The following is a 17,007-nucleotide window of genomic DNA, read 5'->3' on the forward strand; positions in this document are numbered from 1 at the left end:
ATAGATAGATAGATACATGTTTCATAACAATATTGCCAAGATTCTTTGTTTATATTCCTACTGTATTTGAGGTTAACTACACCATGTAATATTGTTTTAACAAAAAAAAAATAGTAACCGAAAATATATATATATATATATATATATATATATATGAACCATGTCATTTTTCGTTATTTATTTTGACAAATCAGTTGGAAGAGTTTTGTTATTGTTTAACTGTAACAGATTACTAAATGGCTATAAAAAAGCCGACTTCCAAGTTGTTAGAGACGTTACCCGAAGATCTTGATATGGATGCTTCGGATTCTGACCCAGAAATCCAATCCGAATCCGACCCTGAGTCGGAGTCTGAATCCGAAGGGGACGAGGACATTAAACTAACCGAGCCATCAAAAACCGCCATATACAACAAAGAAGCTATACTTGACAAACTCGGGGACATAAGCTGGCCCGAAGATGTTGATTGGCTACACAAATTATCACTTCACATTGACCAAGACCAAAAGGTAGACGTTAATGATGACCTGGCACGTGAGCTCGCGTTCTACACACAAGCCCTTGAAGGCACCCGTCAAGCTTTCTCAAATTCCAACCTTTGGGCCTCCCGTTTCTCCGGCCCACTGATTATTATGCCGAAATGGTGAAAACCGACACATACATGGAGAAGATTAAGGGTCGGCTTTTATCTGAAAAGAAAAGAATTGAAGAGGCGGAAGAAAGACGAAAGGCCCGAGAGAATAAGAAAAAGGCAAAAGAAGTGCAAGCCGAGAAGCAAAAAGAATGGGCCAAAATGAAGAAAGAAGAGATTGAGTCGGTTAAGAAATGGAGGAAACAACGGGAACAGAGCGGGTTTGCGGGTGGTGACAAGGATGGCGATATGGGTTTGTCGTTTGAAAGTGGAAAAGAGTCGGATAAGTCTAAGAAGAACAAACGGGCCGGGGTGAACCCGTGAGACCGGTCGGGTGGAAAGGCGAAAGTAGGTGGTGGGAAGGACCGTAAGGGGGGCGTAAACAATAAGAGGAAAAATCGGGATTCAAAGTATGGGTTTGGTGGGAAGAAGGGTTTGAAGAAGCAGAATACTGCGGAGACTACTAATGATTTTAATGGGTTTAACAAGAAGAGCGAGTCTTTCGGGAACAAGAAAAGAAAGAAGTGATCGTCATAAGTTCATCAGTTTTGTTTTGGTTCTTTAAGGTCAGATTGTTGTTTTGGTTCATTTCTGTTGCTTTAGTTTTAGTATTATGAATGTTTTGAGCCACCAGATATTCTCTATGAAAACTTTTATTTACCGCAGTGTTTCTTTTATTTTTTTGACTTTTGAACTTATATTGGTCTGTTGGTTGTTTGTTATATGACATGGCATTATTTGATGGGCCAGTCAGCACAATCATGTTATTGCATCTTATGAGATCTCATGAGATCTCTTAGGTTTGGTAGACAAAACTGGCTGTGATATAGCAAGAGAAGTAGGTTTTCTGTTGATGTTAAAAACTAGAGGTTGCAATATGGGTGGGCGGGGGTAATGGGCCATCTTGGTTGAAGTTGAATTTTTTTTTGTACAGCTCGGAACGCGATCTATAATAATGGTTAGGATCACAACATAAATCTTGAAAATGGTTTTGGCGCATATAAACGTAAAATTAGATTTTGGCTAACTTTAAAATCGTCTGTCGTGTTTTTCTTTTGGTTCTGTTTAATCATGTTCTGGCTTGAGAAATAAGTGTTGTATTGATGTTAAAAGCTAGAGGTTGCACCATGGGTGGGTCGAGGATCGTCCTATTTTAGTTGGAGTTGAATGGGTTTTCTACTGTACAGTTTAAAATGGGGTGTGTGATGATAATTTTTTTGGTGTTAATTTGGATCGAGTACGAACTGGTTTTGGAGATTTTATACATTAAATGAAATTTACTGTTTATCTACAAGTAAAAAGGTTAACTTTAAGTTGAAGGCAAACTTTGCATGACAAATAAAAACTTAATTATATATTCTAATTATATTTTTATTATTTGTATCACAGATTTAGATGTTTTTGAGTTTTAGTAAATTTAATTTTGAACATGCTTATCAGCTTGGGTGTGCGTTGGTTTATGATACATTAAAGCTTATGTATGATTTTTATTGTGTGTTTATTGTTAGCAATTTGATAATTAATTTTGTTGTCCGAGACTTGAATGTTTCATCTGTGACACATGGAAACGAGTCAAAAAGTTAAATAAAGACTTACAAAGGAAGTTTATTAAAAAGTTTAGAACGTCAATTATTTATCATACAAAAAAATTAATCTGTTTTAATGTTATAGTTTATTGATGGTTGTTAGACTGGTTTTTATATTGAGAAGTCAACTGCAGTTAGCTTTCACACCACACCCCAATCATCCAAAAGCTTACACAACACACTCTTCTTATTCTCCCATCCTTATAAACCCTTCCATCTCTCCCAACCCATCTCTCTCTAATATTCTGTGGCCAACGCCATGTTTGAATTGATCGCTGTGGCTGCATCAAATCCGCACCTCATATTTCTTTTGTGCAATGTGATCATAGTCACTCTCATTCTTGTTAGCTTGGAACCATCATCACATTCTGATCATCAACACACTCCTACTCCCATTCCACCACCGCCACCGCCTCCTGTCGTCAACAAAAACAAAACTTTTGCAACTGCCACTCCAGTGAGTCAAACTGCATCCCTACAAAAGATTAACACCAGTGTATTGATAGACGTTGACCCGGTTTCTTATGATGATGATTGCAACTTAGAGGTCAATGAGCACGAGGAGGAGGAAGATGAACTCAGAAGAAGAGTTGAAGAGTTCATTGAAAAGGTTAACAGAGGTTGGATGGCTGAAAAACTGATTTCAGCTTCAACTCTTGGTTCTTTCACTAATTAAGTTTCATGTGAAAATTATGGCCTATTGGATGGTTGGATTGTTATAGAGAATGTACATAAGTTGGTTCGATAACAAGTTATGAATTTTGGTTGTTGCTTCTTCTAGTTTAGAATCTTGGTTCTCAGTTTAAATTCATGTGAAATATGTTAAAAGAAAGTTAAATTTAACAAGCAGATGCTGCTATCTTTTGTTTTGATGTGATACCTTTTATTATTTTGGGGGCAGTTGACATGCTACATTTCATTATTATTCAGTACAATTAAGGAAGAGTTTTTAATTAATATTATTTTCTTTTAAAGATCAATTGGATTAGTGGGGCCAATTCCAAAATCGAAAAAAAAACAAACACACAGGAACATAGACACAAATTTAATTTCACATAAAAAATTTATTTAGTTAGTTAACGAATGCATCCAATGAAGAAAGATTACACCAAACTGTTTTAATATTACATTCCAAGTTGGTGTGACATAAAAGAATGGGAAATCAAAATGATCTAATAAAATGTTATATTTTTTGTACCAACTTAAAGAAATAGCTTATAAAGAGTTTAATTGTCAACGAGTTCAATAAACTTTATGTTGATTGAATCCTCACATTATAGGCTCATGCCCTCCTCAGGTCCTTGTGGAGAAGCGCGGACCATCTCTTCACCTCTTGTTACACAATTTCAGTTATTGTAATTAGTGCAAGATCAATCCTGCTTGCGCTTTTCTGGTTCGTGGCATCTTTGTTATTTACCAGCAAGTTCCAAAGGAAGACTACCAAAAGGATGTCATCCATGGCATTTTGGTAATCGCATATTGGTGTTTATGGAAAACAAGGAACGAGGTAGATTTTTCAAACACGGAAATCAACCAATTGGCTAGAGGAATTATAGTTTAGGTTTCTTTAATGGTAGTGCTGAAAATGTTACAATTATTTAAAACCCGTCCTAAGGAAAAGAAAAGGCAGGCATCTCAATCATACAATAAGTCGTCATTTGGTTACATTAATATGACGGCTATTTCGTTAAATTAATATAATATGTATGTAAAATGCCATTTTCAAAAACAATATTTAGTAATAACAAATATCAACAGAATAAAAGTGGTAAATCTTTATCACATAGCCAGCCAGCCACTAAACTTCAAACATCAGCACAAGTCATTAAAGCCAATTACAATTGACTTCAAACACCAAACAAACATGTCAGCAGTAACAACTAACAACCATTAAACCATAACAAATCAAAGTATCCTAATTACTTATTAAGTAACTTCTTCACAAACATCAAACTGCAACAACTGTCTTCAGTAGTGTTCTCGGAGCCACAAAGCCCGCTCTTCTCTCTTCAAAGGAGTATTCAACAATCTCTTCAGGAATAATCTGATTCACACCCGTTAAAGGCGTCATCACAGTCTGCATTGGGACCGAAACAGTTGATGGTGTACAGGGTACGGTTGGGATCATGTGTGTTTTAGGAGTTCTGTTTTCGTCATCTGTTGCAGATGTTATGGTTTTGGAAGGAGTTGTAAATGGTGTGGTGTTGTTTTGAAATGTTTTTTGCAACATTCCGTGTTTTCGGTTGAGATCTTCAAGTAAACTTATGCTGGTTTTTGATGATTCGGTTGAAGACAACGGTGAAAAGGGTGTTCGGAAGATCGGTTGTTGTTGTGGTTGTGGCGGTTCGGTTTCGCTGATGGAGTGTTTTCTGTTTGCAGGAAGTCCAGCTATGTCCAAACCTCTTCTCCCTGAAATAAGAAATTCCAAATTACCTCTTTAATTGAAAAGCTTTACAATTTCACTTACTCATTGGCAAGATTTTTCAAAATATGGCCTGTTTTAATAAAAAAAAAAAACATTTTTTACCCTTTGCATAAAGAAGTCATTTTTACCCTTCTCATTTTGCTTTTTATATTTTTTTTCTGAAGGGAGAAATTTTAAAACTAAGTTAGATATCCGGCTGGTAATCATATCATTACTTCTTAATGTTTGTCATTCTTGATAAACTTTACCAGCTTGTTAATATTATTAAAAACGCTTATTATTTTTTTTACTACATTTATAAAAAAAATTGCCTGCTGAACAGATTTATCGACTACAAAACTCATCAATTTATGATATATTTACAACACCTTTCTTTATAAATATACAGTATAATGAGGGAGAATTTGATAGGTTAAAAGATTCATATTAACTATTTTAAGTTTGTGTTTGGTATATATGATATTTCATAAGTAGAAGTTAAAAATGACATATTATTGTAAGAAAGAGTTAGAATTATTTTTACCAGCTGAAAGGCCTGAAGATCCATTCCAGTTATTATTTAACTGTCGTTCGTTCTTTTTGCCAGGTCGGGTATTAGGCGTGGCTCTAACGGAGTGAAGATCAGTTTTAGTTGCATGCATAGCTCCCCCGAGTGATAATCTTCTGTTACTTGCCCCACCATATGACATCCTGGACCCCTTTTTCCCACTTTGTTTCATCGGGCTCGGTTTTGACCCGAACATGGCTTCCTGTTCCGCCATCAACTGTCCTTGAAGTTTTTTCTGATCCTAAAAACACACAAAACAACATTATAAAGGCAATGAGATCAGGTCAAACGGGTTAAACCCGTTCACAACACTTAAATTAGATCCTACCCTTTGACGTTTTCGTTCTTCTTCTTTTACTTGTCTTAAGGTCTTATATTCTTCAAGCATGGATATAAGTCGGATCTGCACAGGACATATTAAATTTTATAAAAAAACTGAAAAAAAAAAATGTATTTTTAAATATTATTATTTAAAAGTCAATATTCTTACTCCATCATAAGTGAATTCAATGCCTCTCTCATCCTCCCAGGTTATTGTCTTTACAGCTAATGCCTCCACCATTCCTGTTTAAAAATCAACCAAAAACATGTTATATCTATGAAAAAATATTTCATTATTGGAACAAATATTTTACAAGTTCGCACGAAAGTAAGATTTACCTGGAAGTTTATTTACTAAAGCGCGGGCTTTTTCTGCACGTTTTAGAGTGAGATGTGCGCCCCTTCCAGCATTATAACGATTATCATCCTGGATATAAAACAATAAAAGTTATTTTCGTTGAGCATGTAAAATTAAATAATTGAAATAGAAGTAACTAAGGGTAAAGAAAAATTATTCACATTGTTATACTCTTCCAGCCAACACTCTTCTTCACACGCAGAAATCCACTTTTCAACCTTGTCAAGTATTTCTTTCCTGCTATATGCTTCTTCTTTAACTTTTCCTATTTGAAGCTCCAGTTGTTCTAGAAGACTAGCAGGATCAATAGCTCCTTCATTAACAGATGCAAACTTTATATCAGTAAATATGCAAATATAATTGTTGTTAGTAATATCAATTTTTGACCCATTTACTTATGAATGAGTCGATTCGGGTTATGGGTGAAACGGGTATATTAAAAAAGTTTAGCTTAAAAGAAAATCGTCAAGTGGGTATATTAAAAAAGATTATCACTGAAATATAGAATTTTCACAATTGTATTTGCTATGGAACAACCCAATCCGTCTTGATCCGTAAAAATACCAACCCATTATAACTTGTTACCCATCGCACACATTGCATTTTAAGTATGATAATGAGTTGTGGCTATGTGAACCAGCTACCAATAAATGAGTACGTTAAAAAAGTCAAACGGATTGAGATGTCAAAAGTTGTCCCAAGTGTATTTTAATGCATAAAACCTTCTTAACTAATATAAATTTCATAATATCATATTTGACACGCAAATTATTTAACAAAAAGTTTGAAACTTTGGGTAGAAAGTGTTATGGGCCAACCCGACCCGTTTTTACCCCTGCATATATTTTGACGTTATTTTACTAATCTCGTGAAAATAACGTTAAAAGTGGCGGAAGGTTAATCAGGCATCATGTGGTGGCGTTGATAGCCGAAAGACAAGGGCACATGCACCGATCAGCCGGTGTCCCGATGATTGAGTGCTATGTGCCTTATGTCCAAGGCTTGATGCAAAACTACTATCGAGCCGGGGGTCTCACCGGAAGCAGCCTCTCTATCCCTATGGGATAGAGGTAAGGCTGTCTACATCTTACCCTCCTCAGACCCTACCATAGCATTGCTATTGGTGGGATATACTGAGTACGATGATGATGATGATGATATATTACCCATTATAACTTGTTATTAACACGCATATTACAATATGCGTGTATTTTGAGCCCATTTTTGAGTTTAATATTGATGAGAGTTGACAATTTCAGCCCATTTTTGACCCGTATGAAAATCACCAATTCTAACACGTCACCTAACACACACATTGTATTTTGAGTATGGCAACTTTGGCCCATAAACTTTTGAAAGGCCCATAACTCATAAAAAAGTTAATGAAGAAATTACCAATCCTGCCCCTTTACCAAATGTCCCATTCATGCATGTAACATTTATCAAGTGAAAACATTTTACATATCAGTTTCACCCTAAATACATACCAGTTTCAATAGCTTCCATTGCAATCTCCATTGAACTATCAGCTTCAGGAAGTAAGTGAGTCTTTCTACAAATATCCTCCAACTCTAATCTTTTCTTGAAAACAAGTTCCTTCATTTTGCTTGATTTCAACTCTTCAAGCCGCGAAACCTCAGCCTCAACCTTTAAAAGAACAAAAACTTATTTCTACCTATTTTAAAACTTAGTTACACTTTTGAATAATGAATCCAAATACCATTACTTACATAATTAATGAACTCAACCGAAAGCAAGTTGGGTTCTGTTATCTCTTCCTCTAAAGCAGCTATGTTGCAGGTAACACTTTGAAATACCTGTTGCTCTTCAACGGGTGTATCCATCAAATTCCAAAGCTCTAACAGGCATCTTGCAAGATTTTGGAGCTAACAGAAGAAGTTTGACAAATTAATAAGGTTAGTGGCAAATTGGATTCGGGTCAAAACATGTCATTTGTTAAATGTGCCAAAACGGGCCGGGCCAAGCCGGGTTGAATTTTGTAAAATTTTTAATGTATTAAGGGGGTGTTTGGGATTCCTTATTTTTACCTCCTTATGACTTATGGATAAGTCATAAGTTACAACCTTGTGACTTATGGAACTTTTCCTCTCACATATTAAACAAACCCAAACACCTTTTTAAGTTTTTAGTAAGTTATAAGGAAGCAAAAACAAGGAATCCCGAACACCCCCTAAATACAATTAAGAAAACTGCAATATGGAAACACAAAGCGATTCTAGAGGTTGTTATTGTAAGTATTTAAATCCACTACGGGTCACTTTTGACCCAATTGATTCGATCAACTTTTTAATAAGCAATTTAAGAGGTTATAATTACTTACATAAACTTCAGGCCACTTGTGACCTGTTTGACTCATTTGGCACAATAAATGGGTTGGTGGATTGAGCAACGGGTTGAAATGTGTTCTGGTCAGAACATGTCACTTTTCCAATGGGTCAAAATGGGCCAGGTTGAATTTTATAAACATTTAATGTACTAAATATGATCGAAGAAACTACAATATGAAAATACTAATCTAGTTTTTTGAATAATTTAGAAGTTATAATTGTAAGTATTTGAATACACTACAGGACACTTTCGACCCATTTGACCCGCTCAATTTTCTGATAAAGCAATTTAAGAGGTTGTAATAATTTATCGGGTCACCTTTGACCCGCTCAGTTTTTCAATAAAGCAATTTATGAGGTTGTAACTATTTAAATAACGTCAGGGTCTTTTGACCCATTAGATTTGAAATATAACAATGTACTTACTCTTTGCACTCTCTCTCTTTTGACCTCATGTAATTTGTGTATAGCAGCAGCAAGACTCCCAATGGCATCATTACTTAAGCTCTTTGTTCCTTCGGTTTCTTCTAAACGAGGATTAATTTCATGAACTGTCTGATTAAAGTCCATTCCAAGCACCACACACAGTGAGTTTAAGGTGTTCATGTGGTCTAAAACTTTCTTAATTCGATCACTCTGGATATTTAGGACAAAAGCAACAAGTAATTAGTTTTAAAACAACCCCGTTTATTAAAGTTATAATAAAGTTGATGGTGAAAAGGGTAAGAATTACCTTCTCTTTCTCAAGTGCTTGTAGCTGCACATGAAGTTCTTCAAGTTTTCTTAACGACAAATCAGTTTCATCCAATACTGTTTTGAAAGAAGTTGCGTAGATTTCCATTTGTATCCTTTGTATCTGTTCTATAACTTCAAGGAATTGATTCTTCCTCTCGGATTTCCTCTTTCTCATTTCTTCTAGTTCTGGAAGAATAGCTCTGAGTTCTGCCTTTAGGCTCTTTGTCTTCTGATCAGACTGCAAAAGTAGCACATTAGGCGATCAAAATCAAGCATTGTTTTGTAACCATAATCAAGAAGAAAGAAACACTTTATGCAACCATAATCATGAACTAATTACTGCAACCAAAATCAAGAAAAAGTAACACCTTATGCAACCAAAATAAAGAACTGATTGTTAAGATTGTTTTTTTAACCAAAATAAAGAACTGATTGTTAAAATTGTTTTTTTAACCGATTATTAACATTGTTTTATAAGCATAAATAACCCACTTATTAACTTTCTTAACCAATGACATAAAGTGACCCATCCCAAACCTTAACGGGTCAACCAAACCACCCAGCCCGTTTCAACAAGTATTTAAACTGACCCATCTAAACCCGAACCTTAACTAACCCTTTACCCTCAACTCGTAAGCAAAAAAAATATAATTTAAGAAAACGATTTACCTGCCTAATGTGCACGGGGCGCTCCCCCATAGCCGAGCATATATTTGCCAACTCCGCTTCACATTCAGCAATGGCCTGCCTTAAGTGAGCGCGGCTTCTGTTTGCTAAATCGACTTTTCTTCGGTATACCTCTAAGCACTCTCGTTCAAGCTCCAACAGCATCTTATCCTTGTCAACATCTGACTCGCCGACTTCATTCCAAATAACCTGATGATGATATTGATTTTACACAAAAGAGTTAAGTTAAACCCACCCAGCCTAGGGTTCAATAATAATAATAATAATACCTGAAGTTCATGAAGAAGAGAACCACATGTTGTTTCCACTTGCATCAGGGGATCCTTGGTAGGAGTAGTCATTCTGAAAACCCTAATTTTGAAATTGAAAATTATTAGGTAATTAAACAACAAATGAGGCGTAAAAAAGTAGTCAATTTCAAAGTAATTAAGCAAGTAAGAAGTAATAGAATAAAATAAAGAAACCCTAAATAGAAATTGAAGATCTAACCAACAATGGATGCAGTCGTGAGCGTTTGCAACCGGAAGAGACAGAGAGATGGATTGAATTTTGAAATTGAAATGGAAGGAAGGAAGGAATTCGACCGTTGACAAATTAAAAACAACGCTTGTGATCAGATTTGAATTTCAAATAGTGTGTGTGTTTGTGGGCTTTTATTTGTGTTTGGCCCAAAAGTAACAACGATGCTTGTTGTTGGTCCCATCCCAACCTTTCCATGATTTCTTCTTAGGGGGTGTTTGGTAGAGAGATTTGAGGGTGGAGAATTAGGTTTCTCTTGTTTGGGAGAATTAGGCGGAGAATTGGGCGGAGAATTGGTTTTCTCTGAGAATTGGGTGTAGGCAAAAAGTAGAGAAATCCAATTCTCTCCATTTGGAAAAGAAATGGAATTCTCTCTGCTTCTAAATCGCGTCTCTGCTCTACTCCGTTCGCGTATGATGATGATGATGCTCCGACCGGCGATGGTGATGATGATGCCGACTTCCGGCACGGCGGCCGACGCCGCAGCCACGTCCGTTCGCGTCTCTGAGCCAAAACGAAACCCTAAATCGCGAGGCGGTGTTGCGAGGCGGAACCCTAAATCGCGGTGTTGATGTTGCGCGGCGATGATGATGACGCTCTACTCCGTTCGCGGTGTTGCGACGCGTCTCTGAGCCACCATTTCTCCACCATGATGATGCCGAGGCGGAACCCTAATCACGTCTCTGCTCCCGTTTCTCCACCCATTTCTCTATTGTACCAAACAAAGGAAATGATTGTCAATTCTCCACCCATTTCTATTTCTCTCCAATTCCATTTCTCTCCCATTTCTATTTCCATTTCTTTCCATTCTTTTTCTCTGTACCAAACACCCCCTTATGGTTTATCTCACCACCGAGGGACCAGCCAACGTACCCACCATTTGTCATCTCCACGCCCTCTGATCCAACTTCGACCTCCGGAACATACGAACCGAACCACCGCCGTCATTACAACACCACCGAGCGCCGCAACTCTGCAGGTAGCCACAACCCCTTCTTCCAACGTGTATAAATATAACGTACTAGCTTTAGTTATAATTTCTGTTTGTGTTGGTTTAATACAAACTGAAAGAGTATAAACCATTAATTTGTTTTTTAAACCATTAGAAACTGTGGCTAAAATGGGTTGGGTCAAACGGGCAGGGGTCGAAATGAGTCATGGATCGAAACGGGTTTGGGTCAGCATGGGTTACGTCAGAACGGGTTAACTAAAAAAATGGTTATTTTGGTTTGGGTAAGAATAGGTTAGGGTCGTAAGAGCATTCTCAACGGATTCCCTAAATTATGTGAAGGGGTTCTCCATTTTTTAGATATGGTTAAAAATGGTTGTGAGGGGAGGAGAGAGAAAATGTTACTGTTCATGGTTAAATGTGGAGAAGCGTACTGTTTATCTCTATAATTTTTTAATATTTTTGAAAGTGGTTGTGAGTGATTGAGAGAGAAAATGTAATGATAAAAGTATAAAAAAGTATTATTTAATTGAAAATGATAGAGAAAAGATAGTGTTTTAGTGTAATTATAGAGATGGAGAATTGAATAGGAATGCTCTAACAAGTCATAACGGGTTTCGTTCTTTTTTTTTTTGGAACGAGAATAGCAACGGAAACATTTTAGTATTTTTAAGGTGGAGGAGTTTGATGATATTTGAAAACACATAATAATAATAATAATAATAATAATAATAATAATAATATTATGTATGTTTACGTGGGTGTGTATGTGTACGGACCATTCATCAGTTGGATCAAATTAAAGAAAACATGTGGTTGCTCATTTAAGACTAGTAAATGTATAAAGAATTTGAAGTCTTTTTTTCAGATAAAAAAAGCATTTATATATATGGCTATTTTTTTTAAAATGACAGTTTTACCCTTATAATATATTAATAAACTTAACACATATATTGAAAATTCAAAGTAAAAAAAAAAAAAAAAAACACAACATGATGAATGGGCAGAGTCTGACACAAACTGTCACAATCTCCCCCTGCTTCCCCTCGCCTTTCGATTTCATCTCTAAATTTAAAGGTTCGCAAAAAAATATCTCATCTTCTAATTCCATCTTGGTTGAAAAATGGATTGTGAAGGTAGATGTAAAAGACCCATCCATGGCCGCCGGCGGATTCCTAATTTTACGATGGGTTTGACAATGTAGTTCAAGGATTTATAGCTCTTACTAGTTTGGGAGAAAACTAAGAGAATTAGTGGGTGGTAAGAGATCGGTGTTGATGCTGAAATGTGAAAATCATTTCTTCGTAGTTAAGGAAGTATAGTCACTTTCTATTTCGGGGTTTAACTAAGTACTTGTTATTTTACTAATGTGTTTAATAAATTACATGGACATAATTTACCACCTTTCAAATACATCAAATCGATTACTCTCACTCAATCACATAGCTCATAATACAACCAATGGAGATTCTCCATAATAATAATTCTCTACGTCCCCTATAGTATTTTTCATCCAACAATTGTCCAACCTAAAAACCCATAATAATAATTCTCTAAAATGCCCTGTTCAGAAAAACCCATCCAAAATGTGACAAATTTCTACAGTTTGCTTTGATTAAACCATCTTCTCGTTCGCTACACCATGCAACATATCATATGATTAGAGAACGACGCTCCGCAAGATATTACAAGTCAAGGGGTAGGTTATAATAGGAAGTATACTTTTTGTAGGAAGGATAAAAAGTAATCTTGTCCATTGATTTTAAACATGGATGGTTGAGATTAATTTACGGGGAAATCAAGTGTGAACATAATGGGAAGGGTATAAAAGGAATCACACATTTGTTAACTTTCTCTCTTCACATGCAAGACACATGCCAAATTCCCCCATCATTTTTAAACGCCCATAACTTTTTTTTATGACCTTTTTATTGAAAAACAAATTCACCATAATAACGAGTGTCTTTTTATCTTTTATATGAGTATCATATTGTAATATAAAAATAAAAAAAAATTAGTGGGTTTTTTTTACAAATTGTGTTTTACCGAATGTGTTTTACAAAATTGTGTTATACAATAGTATTTTTCATTGTGTTTTTTTCATTATGTTTTTTACATTGTGTCATACAATTGTGTTTTTTATTATGTTTTTATCATTTTGTTTTTTTTCATAGTGTATTTTTCCATTATGTTTTTTCATTATGTTTTTCATAGTGTTTTCCATTGTGTTTTTTCGGACTTTTCCAACGAGGTGGTGGCGGTGGGTGACGGTTGTGGTGGCGGTGGGTGGTGGAGTGGCGGTGGTTGTAGGAGATGAGTGAAGATGTAATTGGGTTTTTGAAATTAATTTAAGTGGGTTTTGAGATTAAAGTAAGTGGGTTTTAAGATTAAAGTGTTAGATTAAAATACTATCCTTCCTAGCCTTCTTAGGAAAATTAAACTTCTTATTTGAATCTAACCCTACAAGTTAATTCCACATCGATTGTCCATAATATGCACATAAACACACACATTAATCATTATATAATGTCAAATCAAGTCTGCATATCAAAGTACGTCACATCATACGAGTCATATGAGTTAAAATAAAAATAAAGAGTTTCTAAAGAATGATAAGATAAAATTTGACGTTAAGAAACTCTACGAGCCTAGATCCTAGAAAACTATTTGGTATTTTAAAAACTACTAATTTCAATCACCAAGAGCATTCATATTTACATCTATCATATTTTACCCTATAATTTAACAAAAATTCATACTTTTCAAAATATATTACTCATTTTTAAAAATCTCTCACAACCCATCCACCATTTTTATATTTATCTTACTCACAAATAATAATTTTATTATATTTCTCGTTTATGTACCCTCAACTAATTTAAAGAATTATGAATATTAACTTTTTATATATAAAAAGCTGGTATAACAACTTTCTATAATTTTCGGGGTAAACAAATAGTGGATGAGTTGTAATTACTTTTTAATGGAATTGTTTAAAAATTTAAAGATGAGAAAAAGATGATAGATGAAATAAAAATACTCTAAATTCTAGATCCAATTGCCTATATCTATTTTATTCTAAAAAAACTATGCATTTTATTTTAACCCAGCCCACAATTTCTATATTTATTTGACCGGTTAACATAGGAATGAACATTTGGTACTTGGTGCCGGTACCGTATCGGTACCGAAATCGGCACCGAATTGGTACCGTTGGTACCAAAGTTTTGAATTTCTGGGTCGGTACGGTACCTGTACCGGTACGGTACGGCACCGGTATTTCCCGAATTTTTACCTTCAATACCGGGACCGTCTCGGTACCGGTACCGAATATTTCGGTACCGGTACCAAGAATTGACAATTTTCGAGATCGGTATTTTCGTTATCGGTACCGAGCTCATCGCCAGGTTTTCTCGACTTTTAAGAACCGAAGGCCAATATTTTAAAACCCTAAAGTACTGATGTTTAAAATACATCATACAAGAAATTTTTATTTGAAATTCATACGTATTAATTATTAATTAACTTAGAAAGTCAAACTTGTTATAGGGATGATTCAAAACATTTATATATCTATACTACTTAATAAACAAAGGTTTTTCTTTGTCACGTGTCCTCTTCCAACTCCACCGTAATCTATACTAATTAATAAACAAAGGTTTTCCTTTGCCACGTGTCCTCTTTCTACTCCATCCTAATTCTCAAAATCCCGCCTCCCTTCTGAATCCTTATATCACTCACTAATCGGATTCCTGTTCCACCCTATTTTGAAATTATAACCCCAACAACCATCTCATCATCCTTGATCCTTGATGTTAAAAAACGCTAAACCATTCTTGCCCCTTTCCTAGATAGCCCGATCCTTAATCAGATCCCTCAAACTAGAACAACCATGTCATAATCCTTGCTTAAACCCGAACAAGCAGATTCTTATCACCGCATGTCATCATCATCCACATCTCCTCGATCCGCCAGCGACTTAGGTATACCGTTTTTTCTAATTGTTTGTTTTTCTATGTTTTACATACACTGTTAGGGTTCCGATTTTAATTTTGCTTTTATTTTTATTTTTCGTTAATTGTTATCGTTGAAGGAGATGTATTGTTGTTGAATTTGTTGTCTCCATGTTTAATTTCATTTAAACCTTAATTTTGCTTTTATGTTTAGTTTGTAAAAATTTTTTTCATGTAATTTTGTTTTCATTAGTTCAAACACTTGGCGTGCATATACACATTATAATGAATATTGTGTAAAAATATTATTCATTGATGGAAAGCTTTCTATTTAAATAGATTATGAAGTGGGGTTTGGTGTACAACTTCTAAATGAGTAAAATTTTCACAGGTTGCCATGTTAAATCGTCATTTTTATTCAAAGAACACGAATTATGCCTATGAAACTGAAGCAAACAATCGTCCAATGCAAGTAAATCCGAGGATGATGTTGAATGGATGAATCAGATTGCAGAATGTTCTGTTTATCATTCTTCAGTTGAGTCCGTTTTGAATTAAATCAGATTGCACTAGAAGCAAACAATCGTCCAATGCAAGTAAATCAGATTGCACTAGAAGCATCAAATTATGGTGAGTTTTGATTATTTTTTTACTTTACTAAATTAATGATTACTTTATGTTGTTTTGAATTAAGTTAATTATTTGCAGGTATATGCAAGATTGTTCCTCCTTTTATCTCTCAATCGGTCTCCACATGTCTTAATAATTGAGCCGTCTTCAATAAAAAGGTATCAATCATTGTAATCGGCCATCGTCTTCAAGATTAAAAGTATAAAAGTAGCCTGCTTTACATCACCATTTATACTCAATTATCAACATCATTTGCCATCGATTCATAACTGGAATCATTTTGAAATCATCGTCGCAATCAGCTCATTATATACCATCTTCAATATAAGATTTGTATCTACATCTCTTTATTGTTGGATGCTCGAATTAATATGGTTACTTATTTCTATTTCCAAATCCTCGATTTCGATTTAATGTTAATATATGGTTTAAACATGTATTTGTTGTTTTTATGACTTTTATCATCAAATTTTTTTTTAGCCTATTACTCAATATCCTTTAGAATAGGTTGCAGTTAAGAGGATAGATTGAAGACCATGTGTAGATAGATGGTAGGAAATCTGTCGGTCAAAATTAATAAATGAGCCATTTTGTGAACACCAGAACTTGAAGCATAACTGTATATTAGAAAGGCTAAAGTAATTTGAAATTTATGCATAGCTGCATTCAGTATGTTTTTTTAAAAAACTATACTTTCTAACAAAAAAAGATATAGTAAACATAATTCTTTGTTGCATTTCAAAACAATAACACCTAACTCGATTAGGGATTATATGGTTGTTAATACTTTGTTGACAAATATCAAAATTCCAATTCTTAATGGATTGGAAAAAGATAAAAGTCTAATATAGTGTCAAATTTGGATGAATTTTATGGCACTTACTACATTAGATTAAGTTTGTGCAGTCCTGTCATACATTCTTTTTTTTTTTCTACCTAAATTATTATGAATTATTGTTGACTGCATAGTGACATGTTATATTCACTATTAATTAGATTAATTTTTGATTGTGCAGGGGTCCTTGATCTTTGCGTCGATTTGTGCCTTTTTGTGTTTCTTTGCATCTGCTCCCCATAGCCCATTTCCAGGTAAGTTGCTTTGCTTATGAATCCTTTAAATTAGGATGTGCGTGGTGTGGTTCGGTGCGTTTTTAAGATAAAACCAAACCAAAAACCAAAACTTAAGTTTTTTGAATTTTAAGACCGTTTGGTTTCGGTTTTCTCGGTTTCGGTTTTTCGGTTTTCGTTTTGGTTTCTGTTTGGTTTAAGTGTTTTCGGTTTTGGTCTTTGCTTTTGTTTCGGTTCCCTTTCGTTTTTT

General features: G+C 34.8%; 1 protein-coding gene and 1 pseudogene across 1 annotated transcript; one reads left to right on the forward strand and one right to left on the reverse strand.

Moving 5' to 3' along the window:
- Positions 1-232: 232 nt before the first annotated feature.
- On the forward strand, positions 233-1,167 carry LOC143540321 (putative rRNA-processing protein EBP2 homolog pseudogene; annotated as a pseudogene).
- A 2,998-nt stretch (positions 1,168-4,165) lies between these two features.
- LOC143540332 (65-kDa microtubule-associated protein 3-like) lies at positions 4,166-9,979 on the reverse strand. The gene is made up of 12 exons (XM_077033427.1): positions 9,908-9,979; positions 9,621-9,827; positions 8,950-9,189; positions 8,643-8,852; positions 7,599-7,754; positions 7,356-7,515; positions 6,030-6,181; positions 5,850-5,937; positions 5,680-5,753; positions 5,518-5,592; positions 5,166-5,430; positions 4,166-4,626 (listed from the first exon to the last, which is right to left on the reverse strand). Exons 1-12 carry the CDS (start codon positions 9,977-9,979, stop codon positions 4,166-4,168), a joined length of 2,160 nt encoding a protein of 719 aa, XP_076889542.1.
- Positions 9,980-17,007: the final 7,028 nt, after the last annotated feature.

This window comes from Bidens hawaiensis, unplaced genomic scaffold (genome assembly GCF_021521415.1).
Source record: "Bidens hawaiensis isolate Kalapana, Puna unplaced genomic scaffold, B.hawaiensis_p1.1 tig00012199_1, whole genome shotgun sequence".
Classification (NCBI taxonomy): domain Eukaryota; kingdom Viridiplantae; phylum Streptophyta; class Magnoliopsida; order Asterales; family Asteraceae; genus Bidens; species Bidens hawaiensis.

Bases quoted from the DNA above. Each gene is read 5' to 3' on its own strand.
- LOC143540332 (XM_077033427.1), bottom strand. From the start codon at position 9,979: ATGACTACTCCTACCAAGGATCCCCTGATGCAAGTGGAAACAACATGT. The intron at 5,431-5,517 runs GTAGGATCTAAT...GTGTGTTTTTAG, and splicing joins AAGAACGAAAACGTCAAAGG to GATCAGAAAAAACTTCAAGG. The intron at 4,627-5,165 runs GTAAAAATAATT...TTCTTATTTCAG, and splicing joins ATCTTCAGGCCTTTCAGCTG to GGAGAAGAGGTTTGGACATA.